The 12,782-nt window shown below is 45.1% G+C and overlaps 2 protein-coding genes across 4 annotated transcripts; both read left to right on the top strand.

The window, feature by feature from the left end:
* Positions 1-774: 774 nt before the first annotated feature.
* sec23b (SEC23 homolog B, coat complex II component) lies at positions 775-9,578 on the top strand. Of its 3 annotated transcripts, none has more exons than XM_036534483.1 (19): positions 775-827; positions 2,297-2,522; positions 2,917-2,974; positions 3,076-3,162; positions 3,487-3,723; positions 4,217-4,299; positions 4,552-4,696; positions 5,216-5,374; positions 5,844-5,959; positions 6,073-6,196; positions 6,308-6,388; positions 6,541-6,630; positions 6,770-6,876; positions 7,100-7,253; positions 7,391-7,468; positions 7,716-7,877; positions 8,157-8,243; positions 8,385-8,606; positions 8,833-9,578. In XM_036534483.1, the coding sequence occupies exons 2-19, from the start codon at positions 2,302-2,304 to the stop codon at positions 8,920-8,922; spliced, it is 2,301 nt and encodes a 766-aa protein (XP_036390376.1). In that variant the 5' UTR covers positions 775-827; positions 2,297-2,301; the 3' UTR covers positions 8,923-9,578. The 3 variants fall into 3 exon arrangements, with proteins under 3 accessions (XP_036390376.1, XP_036390378.1, XP_036390377.1); XM_036534485.1 differs by lacking the exon at positions 775-827 and adding an exon at positions 881-961; XM_036534484.1 differs by lacking the exon at positions 775-827 and adding an exon at positions 1,987-2,059.
* An 852-nt stretch (positions 9,579-10,430) lies between these two features.
* On the top strand, positions 10,431-12,290 carry LOC118790811 (small integral membrane protein 26-like). The gene is made up of 2 exons (XM_036547882.1): positions 10,431-10,720; positions 11,247-12,290. The coding sequence occupies exons 1-2, from the start codon at positions 10,585-10,587 to the stop codon at positions 11,441-11,443; spliced, it is 333 nt and encodes a 110-aa protein (XP_036403775.1). The 5' UTR covers positions 10,431-10,584; the 3' UTR covers positions 11,444-12,290.
* Positions 12,291-12,782: the final 492 nt, after the last annotated feature.

The raw sequence follows: 12,782 nt of genomic DNA, 5'->3' as shown, positions 1-12,782 counted from the left end.
TACTAATATGGTTTACCGCCAAATAAGGGTTAAACAATTAATTAAACAATTAGAACTTCATAATTTGTAGTTTTCTTTCCTGTATGCTGTATGTCTGCCATGATTTTAAAACATGTAAAGCAGATATTAAGCTCCATGAAATGTCTTCAGATCATGACTCCCTATGAGGAAGAGGACAAAACGCAAATAGCACAATAATGCCAATAACTGGACACTTCATGTACACGGCTTTATCGTACTGAAGTGTGTGTTCTCCAAATGTCGATATTCTTGCCCTATTTTGGGCGTTAACAAGCTAATAACTGTATGCGTGTTTGTAGCCCTGAGGTTCATGTGACGGTATGAAACGCTAGGTGGCAATCTTGCGTAAAATAGGCATTATAGGTACTTTCTTATTCTTTTGTGGGGGGATTAACGTTTCGGAGGTACTTTCTATGTGCTTTACTGCCATCTACTGTATTGGAGTGACATCAAAAGCAAACTGTTAAAAAACGGCTGATTCTACCAAGAGACAAGCTCATCGCTCCTAGGGGTTAGGAGCCTTAAAAGTAGTCTACACAGTTGTCAGTTTAAATTCAATTGCATAGAGTGCATACAATGATAATAAACGTAAATGTGCCAACAAGTTCATCATCATCATAATGTACTACTGTGTACAGTATGTACAGCTGATCAAAGTGACTGTTGCCAGGCGTTCTTTGGAATCTACGTGGCTGTGCGGCGCTGATGACGTCAGTGGGAGGGGAAACCAAATGCTGAATCTGTAGTAACACGTCATTCCACTGACGAGCAGGAACCGGCACATCCGCACCATCTTCATTCTCGAGGTATCGTGTTACATTTTGTGCATTTATCCCTGTCTTTTGTGTTGCTTTTTATGTGTGGTATCATTAAGATTTAACATTTTTTTCCGTACGAGTTAAGTAGTTTGTACCATCGTCTTTTGGTTTGAATATAAAAGGTAGGTTCCTAACTAGCTCTCTCAGTTAGAGCTAACCGTAGCTGGATAACGTTAGAGGTTTTTCCGGTGAAGCCTTCGATTGGATTGACGTTAGCTAGCTAGCCACAGACTGTAAGTAACCTTATGTGTTGATAATAGCGAGGTAATCGATTTCAATAAGGAAGTTAATCGAGTTAGCTGCCTCAGGAACAGCACTTAAGTTGTATTCGATAACCTAGCTAAGAGGCTAAAAAGCTAGTTGCTTAGAATTGGCCTGTTAGCTGGCTGGCTGGCTAGCTAGCTAGTATAATTTTATTTTGATCAAATTGCTACACGAATGGGATTCGCTTTTTTTAGTGTTTGTTGTTTTCGATTCCGGAAAAAAACTACTTTTGTTTGATCACCAGCTGGCTAGCTGTTGCTAAGCATGTCAAAATGAAAGTAGCCAGCTAATTTATTATCTAGATAAATCAGTAGCTACCAATCAGGTGTAAATAGGTTGCTAGCTGGCTAACTGGAAAGCCGGGTACACATTCGTTTCAGTTTGTCCAGCAAGGCATTCTGTGTTGTGTAACTGATAAATCGATTGGCTGTGGCATGTCCCTAATGTGTACTATCAGTCAACGACGAAGTTGTGTGAGGTTTGCTGACTGAGGCGAAAGATAAGGTGTACCATGTCTTTTAAGGTTTGAGTTATCCTATGTGATCTCGGGGTTGAGTACGAGCAGCCCTGTAACTAACGAATCAATTAGTAGGCTAACATAAATAGCTGGTAAAATAGCTGAAAACACAGGTAATCACTTAAAGTTAGGGTTCAGACTAGGTAGTTAATATGTAACGTTAGTTGTCATAACTTTGCATGTGTTGGCGTACCTGGTATGTGGTGATATTTGTACAGTGTAAGGGTGTAACCTATGTTTGCGCATGTTGTCTAAAATTAGGCAGTCATTTAGCACATGTATTCATGTATCAAGACCTGTCAGGCTGGTTTGTTGGTATTTTGTCGTAATATTTCTGACTCTGCCGTCACTGTTAGAAAGTATAAGAAGACTTTGATTCCAGTAGTTTATTTACAGAGAGAGCCTGCAAGCGCTCGCGAAGGTTAAGTCTTTGCTGTTGGTAAGGATATGAATATATCTGATTTGTGGAAGTGACGTCTTTTTATTTAATAGGTGATGAAACTAGTGGCGCTGGGGACTTAGTATATTGATGTTGACGCTAACCTAAACTGTTATTATTATTGGCTTGCTTTATACTTTGGCTGAATACGCACTGAACTGTGATAGTGAGGACTAAATGTATGTTGATCAAGTGTGTAACGCTTGTACCGTGTTCCCCCTTTCTCTCCGTTCACAGCTTTCATGGCAACGTACCAAGAGTTTATCCAACAGAATGAGGATCGGGACGGGGTGCGCTTCAGCTGGAATCTGTGGCCTTCAAGCCGGCTGGAGGCCACCAGGCTGGTGGTGCCGGTGTCCTGCCTGTTCACCCCGCTGAAGGAGCGGCCCGACCTGCCCCCAGTGCAGTACGAGCCCGTGCTCTGCAGCCGGGCTAACTGCAAGGCAGTCCTCAACCCCCTCTGGTAGACATCCGTTCGTTTACGTTTACATTTATTCATCCGGCAGACGATTTTATCCAACGCGGCTTACAAGTGAGGCAGAGTGCAATACAAGTGAAAGTCATACACAGAGTCACAACGTTAGAAGCGCTGCATGACCAAGTTTCAATAGTTGGCCAGACAAGCTACAGACTAGCTGGTAGAGACGTGGTTGTTGCTTTATAGTTATTGTTCTGTTGGCCGACGGTTGCATCAGGGCCAGAGCGCCCCTGTTGCAGATATCACTGTAACGGAGATAGTCCTGCTTTACGTTAGATGATTTCGCGATCCGGCGGGTCTGAAAGGTTTATCTCAAGGCCGCCTTTTGCGTTTTTCTGTGCTGTGACTCTCTGACACATTTGTCTCCTCCTTTCTGCAGTCAAGTCGACTTCAGGGCCAAAATATGGGCGTGCAACTTCTGCTTTCAGAGAAACCCGGTGAGTGTGACGCAGAGGAATCCCTGGCATTCAAAATGTTCACGTGGGCACAGTGTGCGAGTCTTCTGAATTCTTCTCTCTTGTTTCCTCCCCTCTCTCAGTTTCCTCCATCATATGCGGGTATATCAGACATGAACCAGCCTGCAGAGCTTATGCCGCAGTTCTCCACTATTGAGTACATCGTACAGGTAAACACTCACCTGTGATCTTTGGGTGCTTTGCTCGAACATCGTACAGTGACACTTAGGAACTTTCCTAAGTGACCGGGGAATTTATATGGAGTCCTAGTTGTGACCTCTGTTTGACCCTTGACCAAATGGCTAGATTGCTTGAGTAAATATCCAGCTGTATAAATACATGATGTGTGAAACGCTGTGTAAGTGACCCTAAATAGTGGCCTTTGCTAAGTGAGTGTAGCATTTTCTGTGACGTTTCATCAGTTGATGTTGATATTGATAGTGACTTTGATGAAGACGTTAATGCAAAGCCACCCCCGTCGCCTTGTCATGCAGCGCGGCCCTCAGACGCCCCTGATCTTCCTGTACGTGGTGGACACCTGCCTGGAGGAGGAGGACCTGCAGGCGCTGAGGGAGTCTCTGCAGATGTCCCTGAGCCTGCTGCCCCCCAACGCCCTGGTGGGCCTCATCACCTTCGGCCGCATGGTGCAGGTCCACGAGCTCAGCTGCGAGGGCATCGCCAAGAGCTACGTCTTTCGCGGCACCAAGGAGCTCACCGCCAAGCAGATCCAGGTCAGAGCCCTCCCACAGAGGCCAAACCTGGGGGAAACGGAGGAGAGAGATGCCACACTTGTTAAAAGATCTTAGATGAGTCTGGGAAGAGGTCAGACAATGTTTTGCAAGTAACGTGGATATCCCAGGTACTGTAGTTGTAACTTGCCATGGATGGCAGCAGCAGCAGTGTACACACATATATGTAAGCTTTAAATGGCTGACTGCAGTATTGGAGAACACAGTTTGCATATGAGCTGGGAATGGAGCTGGCCTGGATCTGTGCCAGCATGTCACGGGTTTAAGAAGCTGGCTGCCTTGGGTAGTAGCTGAGGTTTGGTCTGGTCTAACTTGCTCATCCAGTTTCAGTCATACACCGCCATTGATCACACCCTAGAACATGTGTAAATGAGAGCGATGCATAAATGAATTTGCTACCCTGGTTACACATACCTTACCTATGGTTAACCAATGCATTCACACTAACAGCCACTTGTCTGTTTCTCTTGTTTAGGAGATGCTGGGCCTGATGAAGCCAGCCAACCCCGGCCCGCAGGGCCGTCCACCTGCAGCTCAGGAAGCCCCTGTGGCCTGCAGGTACAGCACGAGCTCCCTCTGTGTCGGTTCAGGATGACTGAGTATCTGAGCATGCGCTCGGGCCACAGAGAGTTCCCATAAGCCAAATGAGTCTTCTCAATAAAACGTCAGTACATAACCAACATTATATAAGACTTGGGCCAGACCTCAAGTAGCATCGCAGAAATCTACCCTTATCTCATTTTTTCAGTTGGAATGATAAGTTTGGGGTTGAGGTTAGAGTTCAGTGCTCTGTGTGATGCGTCTGCGCAGGTTCCTGCAGCCGGTGCACAAGGTAGACATGAACCTGACGGACCTTCTGGGAGAGCTGCAGAGGGACCCATGGCCGGTTCCCCAGGGGAAGAGACCTCTGCGCTCCACTGGCATTGCCCTGTCCATCGCCGTGGGACTGCTGGAGGTACTGCTGAAGTCATCTCCTCTTAAACGCAGTCACATAAATCTCACCACACATTAATCACAAAACAATAAACTCAGGGTCTTTTGTGTCCAACAGTTTGTTCAGCGGCAGCATTCGCTGTGAAGTGTGCTGACAGTATCAGGCTTGTTTTGTAGAACTGGAAGAAGTAAAGGCTGGTTAAGGCCCAGTCTTAGATTTTATCTATGTTACACTGCTCTGCTTTTGCTTCAGATTGCACCTGCTTGCTGTTGTTACATAATTGTCAGAAACACTATCTTTCGTCTGTACTCTGAAGCCTAAGCCTGATTGTATAAAGCCACAACAATGCTGAGTAGCCAAAAAAAGATAACTGAAACACACCGCAAGTGAATTACCTTGAATGGTTTTGTTGGCAATCGTAATGTAGATGTGTGGGTGATTCGCAATGTAGCACATTTAGCATATCGCTCATTGTGCGCTAATTAGATGACGTTGGGTGTTGTTCACCTTCTGACCGGAGGTTTCTTCCCTCATCTCCAGGGCACCTTCCCCAATACTGGGGCCCGTGTGATGCTCTTCACAGGGGGGCCCCCCACCCAGGGCCCCGGCATGGTGGTGGGAGACGAGCTGAAGACCCCCATCCGCTCCTGGCACGACATCCAGAAGGACAACGCACGCCACCTGAAGAAAGCCACCAAGGTGAGCGGGTGTAAGCCTGAAGTTCATAACAGCCCTGCCTGTCACAGCACCCTCGCTATTCCTGTGACTGTGTCTCCTTTGCTTTTCACTAATGGCGGCTTACGAGCACTGAAACGCGTGTGTATGTGCAATTGCAGTAAGGCGGCTTGGTGGAATGTGTGTTAGTTACTGTTCTGACTAATGGTTTGGTTCACTGGCCGAATTCCTTTACACCTACATACTTCCTGAACTGCTATGAAAGAACGCCTCTTGTGTGTTCGGCATAAGTGCGGCTTTCAGCTGGGAGTTGGAATAACTTTCAGCTGTGCTTTGCGGAAATGTAAAAATAAAAAGCCAGTTCTAAGAGCAGAGGTTGGAGCAGAGACATACCCCATATGCATGCACGTTTGGGACTCTTGGGAGGTTTCCGGCTTCTCTTACCTCACCGCACAGGTCACGGCGTGTAAGTGACCTGCATTTTGCTTTGCAGTATTACGAAGCCTTGGCGAACCGGGCCGCTGTGAACGGACACTGCATCGATATCTACGCCTGTGCCCTGGACCAGACGGGACTGCTGGAGATGAAGTGCTGCTCCAACCTCACCGGGTCAGAACCACACCCTAATGATAGGCTCCAAAGTTCATTAGCTCACGATTAACAGCTATATGCATGTACATATTATCATGTGCTCTAATGTTTTGTTTATCTCCTGGTATTAGGGGCCACATTGTCATGGGGGACTCGTTCAACACGTCCCTGTTCAAGCAGACCTTCCAACGGGTCTTTAGTAAGGACTACAATGGGGAGTTCCGCATGGCATTCGGGGCCACTCTGGAAGTGAAGGTACAGCAGACTTTCGCCTGTTCGAGCACTGCAAGTGGTATTTTGGTCCACGGGGACTTTGCACTTTGCTTTCGTCCTCCTAATAATCTGTGTTTGCTGTTCTTTTTCTAGACATCGAGGGAGCTGAAGGTCTCCGGGGCCATTGGGCCATGCGTGTCTCTCAATGCCAAGGGGCCCTGTGTTTCAGAGAATGTAAGTCAGGGTCATTGCACTGCCTATCATTTCTGATGATCAACCTTGTACTAATTTACAGTACAGTATGTGCAGTCTCCATATAATGAAAATGTGTGTGTTGCATATTTGTAATGCACTGACTCGCGTTGACTTTGGGCGCTTCATTGCAGGAAATGGGTATTGGCGGTACCACCCAGTGGAAAGTGTGCGGCCTCAGCCCCTCCACCACACTGGCTATGTACTTTGAAGTCGTAAATCAGGTAAGCGAATGTTTAAGCTACGATATTTAATATGGTGGAATGTTCCACTAGCTGCTCTGGCAGGTAATACGTGTTCACGGTCTGTGTTAAAGATTAGTCAGTCGTGTGCCTCACGGTTGGGCTTTGTTTTGCATTGCAGCACAACGCGCCGATTCCCCAGGGCGGCAGAGGGGCCATTCAGTTTGTCACCCATTACCAGCACTCCAACACACAGAGGAGGATCAGGGTCACCACTGTGGCCAGAAAGTGAGTCTCCCAAAATCCATTCCAGTAGAATATACATTTCTGGACAGGTTTCAGACAGGGTGCCAGCAACTGCATTGTTAAGCTTGGGGAGGTTGACGGTTGATGCCCAGCAGTGTGTTTAAAATCATTTTGGAGTGCGGGCAGACGCATTTGTGTAAGCGGTGCTTAGCATACATCGATCTGTTCCCTTATCGGTTCCTGTCTGTCCCCTTGTTGTACCCAGCTGGGCTGATGCACAGTCGCAGATACAGCACATCGAGTCATCGTTTGACCAGGAGGCGTCAGCTGTGCTGATGGCACGGCTGGGCGTGTTCCGGGCGGAGTCGGAGGAGGGCCCCGACGTGCTCCGCTGGCTGGACCGGCAGCTCATTCGGCTGGTGAGTGCACCTGAGGCCTTACATCAGGGCAGGTTTTGCATCACTTCACTTAAAAAGCAGAGCTGCTCAGTAAGAACAGCCCACTGAAATCCATGGAATTCCAGCACACTGAGTCTGCCTTGTCTATTTGCCTGCAGTGTCAGAAGTTCGGACAGTTCAACAAAGATGACCCCACCTCTTTCCGTCTATCTGAGTCTCTCTCACTTTACCCACAGGTAAGGCTACTGCCCCAGGGAACTCTCTTTAAGTTAGCTGGAGCATCAAGGTTGAGCCTGGAAAAAGAATGAAACTATAGTGTTACAACCTTAAAAAAATGGACGAAACCAGAATACAGTTAAATCTGTCTGAGTCTTTAGAACTTGACCCATTCCACCTGAGCGTTTTCGTGTAGGGCTTTGGTCAAAGGTGAGAGGATCTCTTTAACGACCACCTTGTCCCTTCCGTGCCCTTTCCTTTTTCCAGTTCATGTTCCACTTGCGGAGGTCACCGTTCCTCCAGGTGTTCAACAACAGCCCTGATGAGTCATCCTACTACAGACACCACTTTGTGAGGCAGGACCTGACACAGTCCCTTATTATGATCCAGCCCATTCTCTACTCATACTCCTTCTACGGCCCCCCAGAGGTGAGCAGGACCTTATGTTACCCTGACACTGTTTGTGCTGTAAGGGGCTGTCATTTCTATTGCACTTCAGCTTTGGAAGGGTTGATGGCCTTGGTATGTTGTGTCTCTGGAGTGCTCAGAGGGATGGCGGAGTTATATTGTGTAGCACGTGTTCTCAGAGTGAGTGTCAGAGTCAGTGTTGATGGACGTAGTGTAAAGCAGAAGTGCTCTAAATAAGTGTGAATTCAGTTGCATCGTGTAGCAATAGTTCTAACAGCGTCTCTCTCTCTCCCCTTTCAGCCTGTGCTCCTGGACAGCAGTAGCATCCTCCCAGACCGCATTCTGCTGATGGACACCTTCTTCCAGCTGGTCATCTACCACGGCGAGGTGAGGATCACCAGAAAATCCTTACAGTTCTGTTTCCTCACCAAAACACAGGGCCACCCTGCAGTTAAAGGAAGCATTCAGATGACATTCACCGTAACTGGTGTTTGTGATACGATCAGTAAAACATTCTGCCTCCCGTAGACCATTGCCCAGTGGCGTAAGGCGGGATACCAGGATATGGCGGAGTACGAGAACTTCAAGCAGCTGCTGCAGGCCCCTCTGGATGACGCGCAGGAGATCCTGCAGACCCGCCACCCGATGCCCCGCTACATCGACACGGAGCACGGCGGCTCACAGGCCCGTTTCCTGCTGTCCAAGGTCAACCCGTCCCAGACGCACAACAACCTCTATGCCTGGGGCCAGGTCAGTACCCACGCCCTCCTCTGGGTGTAAATGTATTGATTCAGTGGTGCACGTTTAACATTTTGCTTTGTTTGATAAGCACGTCCAGTTCTTCCGTTATTTATTTCTTTTGGTCAGCCCAGGTGGCTTCCTTATTGAGTGTACTCTTTTCTGTAGGTGTGTCTTTTACCCATAATCTCTTCCACTTAGAACACGGTCATTAATGAGTGTTTCTCCTTACCTTCAGGAAACTGGAGCTCCGATCCTCACGGACGATGTCAGTCTACAGGTGTTCATGGATCATCTTAAAAAGCTTGCAGTGTCCAGTGCAGCCTAACTCCCAGCCTGAGACCAAAGTGAAGGACCAGGGAAACGAAGTGGAAGGAAACCATGCTTTCACATGGGAGCATATTGACATTTCAGACCCAAAAGATACTTTCTAATAGGTTACAAAGATTTTTGCTGCTTGTTTAATCTGTAGCCTTTTTCCTGAAGCCACACAGTACCTTAATCTCATCTTTGGCAAAGTCAACTTGTATTAGACAAGTTTTACATTCCCTCATACCTTCTAAAATTATTTTGTGTGTCTGTCTGTCTGTATGTCTGTCTGTCTATCCCGGTATATTTACTGCTTTAAAAGTGTTTAGTTATGCTGGAGTCATTCCTGTGTCTTGACAAAATTATGATTCAAAATGTTTTGATGAGAGACAGTCTTTTCAGTTGTTGTGATAATACTTAAAAGCTGCCTCTTCAATGAAGAACATTATTATTGTCAACAGTTTTGTGACTTTCACAGTAACCTCTTGTGTGAGGAACTGCACCATGTTGTAAAACCTTGTTGACAATCTGCATTCGCATTTTGTAAGTTTCAAAGCATTTCAATTTTTCACTCCAGTACTGTGTTGTATTTGTTAATACTGTAAAAATGATTTTACATTAAATCCTAATTCTCCATTAAACAAATGCTATTCATGAAATGGCAAGTGATGAAAATGACCTTTGTACTGTCTTTCCTGGGTGTGTTGCATTGTATGAGAGCACTCAGAGGGAGGGTGTTTAACAAAGCATGCATTTGTTAATGGCAGATACCAGCCTTTGAACAGGATCCAAGAACCCTCCACACAATATGGAAAGTGTTCCTTTGTGGTACTGGACATTTCCTTGTTTCAATATATAGTGTATCATTTTATAGAGACTACAGTGGATATTACAAATCTGTTTGTGTTCACAGAGAAACTAAAGTTTTAATTTGCTCTGAAGAAAAAGTTTGTTGAACCTAGATAGCCAAAAAAAATAAGCTGACCATGCTCTTCTTGAACAATGCAATGCAGCACGTACACCAGCTAATTTTGTTGGCTGTTGTTAGGCGTGAGTATTGAAATGTCATGAATGGCCAGAATCTATGAGTTGAATGTCGGAATTCCAAGTGCTTGTGACGTAGGTCAGGATTTTACGTCTCTTACAGCATTCCAGGAGGGAGGGGCCGATTAAAAGTAGGGTTGAGCTCAGGATTTCAGGTGCTGTGCAAACTATTTGACTAGTGCGCCCAGCGTAGAACACCAGAAACTCCTCAGCATATCCTGCTGCAATGTGTAATACTCTGTAAACGAAACACAGGTTCATGTAACTGACTGATATTCAGGTTCAGACATTTTTTACTGATGTTTAGAATGGAGAGGTTTTCATGTTTTTAAAGGACACCTGCCAGGCCAAAAGGGTTTGAATAGATTTGGCTTCGAAATGTCTCTGGTTACCCTCCGACACCGTAGGTGGCACTATTGCGCTTCATGGGTGTTGCCTGAGGATTGCTTTTAATAGAAGAAGAATCGTGACGTACATGCGCTAGTTGTAACCTAAACTTAAAAATGGCTGCCCCCTTGAAACCAGTTAGCATGTAGTTGCTAGCATTATCCATACTGAAGTAAGAGGTCGTGGTAATATGACGGATATCTAAAATCCCATTGTAGGTAATACGAAGTGAAGCGTTGCAGTTGCCAGGATGAACTTGAAAGACGTAGTGAGATGGAACGTGCGCGTCTCGCTCATATATGCGGTAGGCATTTGGACATTGATGGGCACGTACGGATATTATCGCTTGAAAAGGCCTAAAGAGAATGAACCAGAAGACTCAAAAGGTATGGTTCCTGTCAGTCAGTGGAGTGGTGGACATCACTAACGTGCTGGTCTGACTTTACTTCCGATCACTGAGCATGGATCCGCTTTAGGTTTTTAGCGTAATGGGTATGGATACGTGTATCTTTCGTTAGCTTTCGTTGGCATTACTAATAAAGTTTTGATGTGAGTGTTGCTATGATGAAGAGTGTCTCTCGATGTATCAATGTTTACATCAAATACACCTCAAAGTATGTATGCTCCCGCAACTTACTGTACATTTTGCGTGGCTGGCACATCACCAGTTTACTTGAGGTCAGGATGACAGGTGAACTTATGTTGGTATACGGTCACAAGGTCATTGTGCCCGCCGTCGAAAACGCCCGACTGCAAGCAATGTTTCTTGACAGACTGAAAAACACGTCGCAGTATTCTTTACCTCTATTCAGACCTCTTCTTAAGGTCTGACACAGTATACGGTGTGACAGTCAATCAGTTTCCCAAAGCTGACATTTGACTTTTGTTTTGTTTTGTTTTGTTTTCCTCCAGATGGATTTGTAGACAAAGAACTCCTGGATGAAGTTGCTGCAGTTCCAGAGGGAGAAAAACTACAAGGCTTCCATGTCAAGACTACAGTCGTTTATAAGGAAAATTTTGTTCCTTATTCTACAAGACTTTTCAATTATTTGAAAACCCTGAGTGTAGATGCTGGGCATACCTCCGACAGCCAGGGACCTGAAAAGTGATTTTCAGTTGTATGCCAAAAATGAATTTGTGATTTTTGTTGTGTCTTCCCAGCTCCCAGGTTAATTTAGTATAATGTATGCTTCACAATTGGATATTTTAAAACTATGTATTGGCTTTATTTTTGTTAATATATGGACACATGTATACAGATTCTCTGTATTATTGGGAAAGATTGTCTGGAATGAAAGACAACCATGAAGTTAAAATGTTCCCCAGCAAGGTACAACTTTACAATGTTTTTTTTTTTTTTCATTATTATTTGTCCTGAGAGGATTTTGTGCTGAGAGAATTTGCTGGTTAGGAAATCCATTTGGACCACCACTCCCTTGTCTTCTTGGGATCTTCTGAATTCTGTTGACATTTTGGTTTTTGTGTGCCTGCATTTCTGGAAAAAAAAGCATACTTCCATGATCCTTCCCATCGTACTGTATTGTGCTTTGGCTGAATTTCATGTTCACTTATTTTAATGTCCAGGCAAGGCTCGCTTTGTTATTTGCACAGATTGAGTGACAGCACGTACCTGCGTGGGGCTCATAAGCCAGAGAAGGAAGGATTGAAACCATGCTTTGCTTAGCCAACGAGGGCAGCCGTGTGAAGAAATGTAAGCGAGCTGGATACTGGGCTAGGGAGACAGGGGTTTAAGGGCTGCACAGAACATGTCTGGTGGCCACAATACTGTGTTGTACCCCTGGCCAATTGTGAAGGCCCAGAGCATGAAACATGATAAAAATGATTGCGTCTGTCACTTATAGCCAGTGCTATAAAAACACTTGAACTTTTGTTTAAAAACAAATTAGATATGAGGAGCTAGTTTAGATATCAGAATGATCAGTTCCAGTTTTGATTGACACATGCTGGCTGTACATGTAATAACATTGTTTTTCTTGAAATGAGTGTGATAAAACTATAAAACAATACATAATAAACTGTATTACGTATTGACATGCAAGTTAATCATTCTGTTTGAAATGTAACCGCTCAGGGTTTTTTTTTACATATTTATGCAAAATGCTGTCTGTGAGCACCACATGCATAACCACAATCCCCTAAACGGATAGTTAGCAGTTGTCTGAATTCCTTTTGTTTGTTTTGTTTAACATTCATAACAACCAGTTTATTTCTCTCTATGTGTGGCACAGATAGATTTAGCTCCTTGGGACAGATGAGGATAGCAACTGTCTATTTCAAACCTTTGCACCTATGTTGCAGAGTTTATACACACCATAGTGTGTACTGTGGTGGTGTGCATTTAAATACATCATAGTTTGCGGAGATTCACAGGACCTGAAATTATATCCATGACCTTAGAGAAATCTCAGGATGCATTTAAAGGTCTGT

The sequence above is a fragment of the Megalops cyprinoides genome, chromosome 1 (assembly GCF_013368585.1).
Source record: "Megalops cyprinoides isolate fMegCyp1 chromosome 1, fMegCyp1.pri, whole genome shotgun sequence".
NCBI classification, from domain to species: Eukaryota; Metazoa; Chordata; class Actinopteri; order Elopiformes; family Megalopidae; genus Megalops; species Megalops cyprinoides.
Note: the sequence above shows the minus strand (reverse complement) of the source record. Positions and strands in the feature narration are given on the sequence as shown.

Bases quoted from the DNA above. Each gene is read 5' to 3' on its own strand.
- sec23b (XM_036534483.1), top strand. From the start codon at position 2,302: ATGGCAACGTACCAAGAGTTTATCCAACAGAATGAGGATCGGGACGGG. The intron at 2,523-2,916 runs GTAGACATCCGT...TCCTTTCTGCAG, and splicing joins GCAGTCCTCAACCCCCTCTG to TCAAGTCGACTTCAGGGCCA. The intron at 3,163-3,486 runs GTAAACACTCAC...CTTGTCATGCAG, and splicing joins CTATTGAGTACATCGTACAG to CGCGGCCCTCAGACGCCCCT.
- LOC118790811 (XM_036547882.1), top strand. From the start codon at position 10,585: ATGAACTTGAAAGACGTAGTGAGATGGAACGTGCGCGTCTCGCTCATA. The intron at 10,721-11,246 runs GTATGGTTCCTG...GTTTTCCTCCAG, and splicing joins TGAACCAGAAGACTCAAAAG to ATGGATTTGTAGACAAAGAA.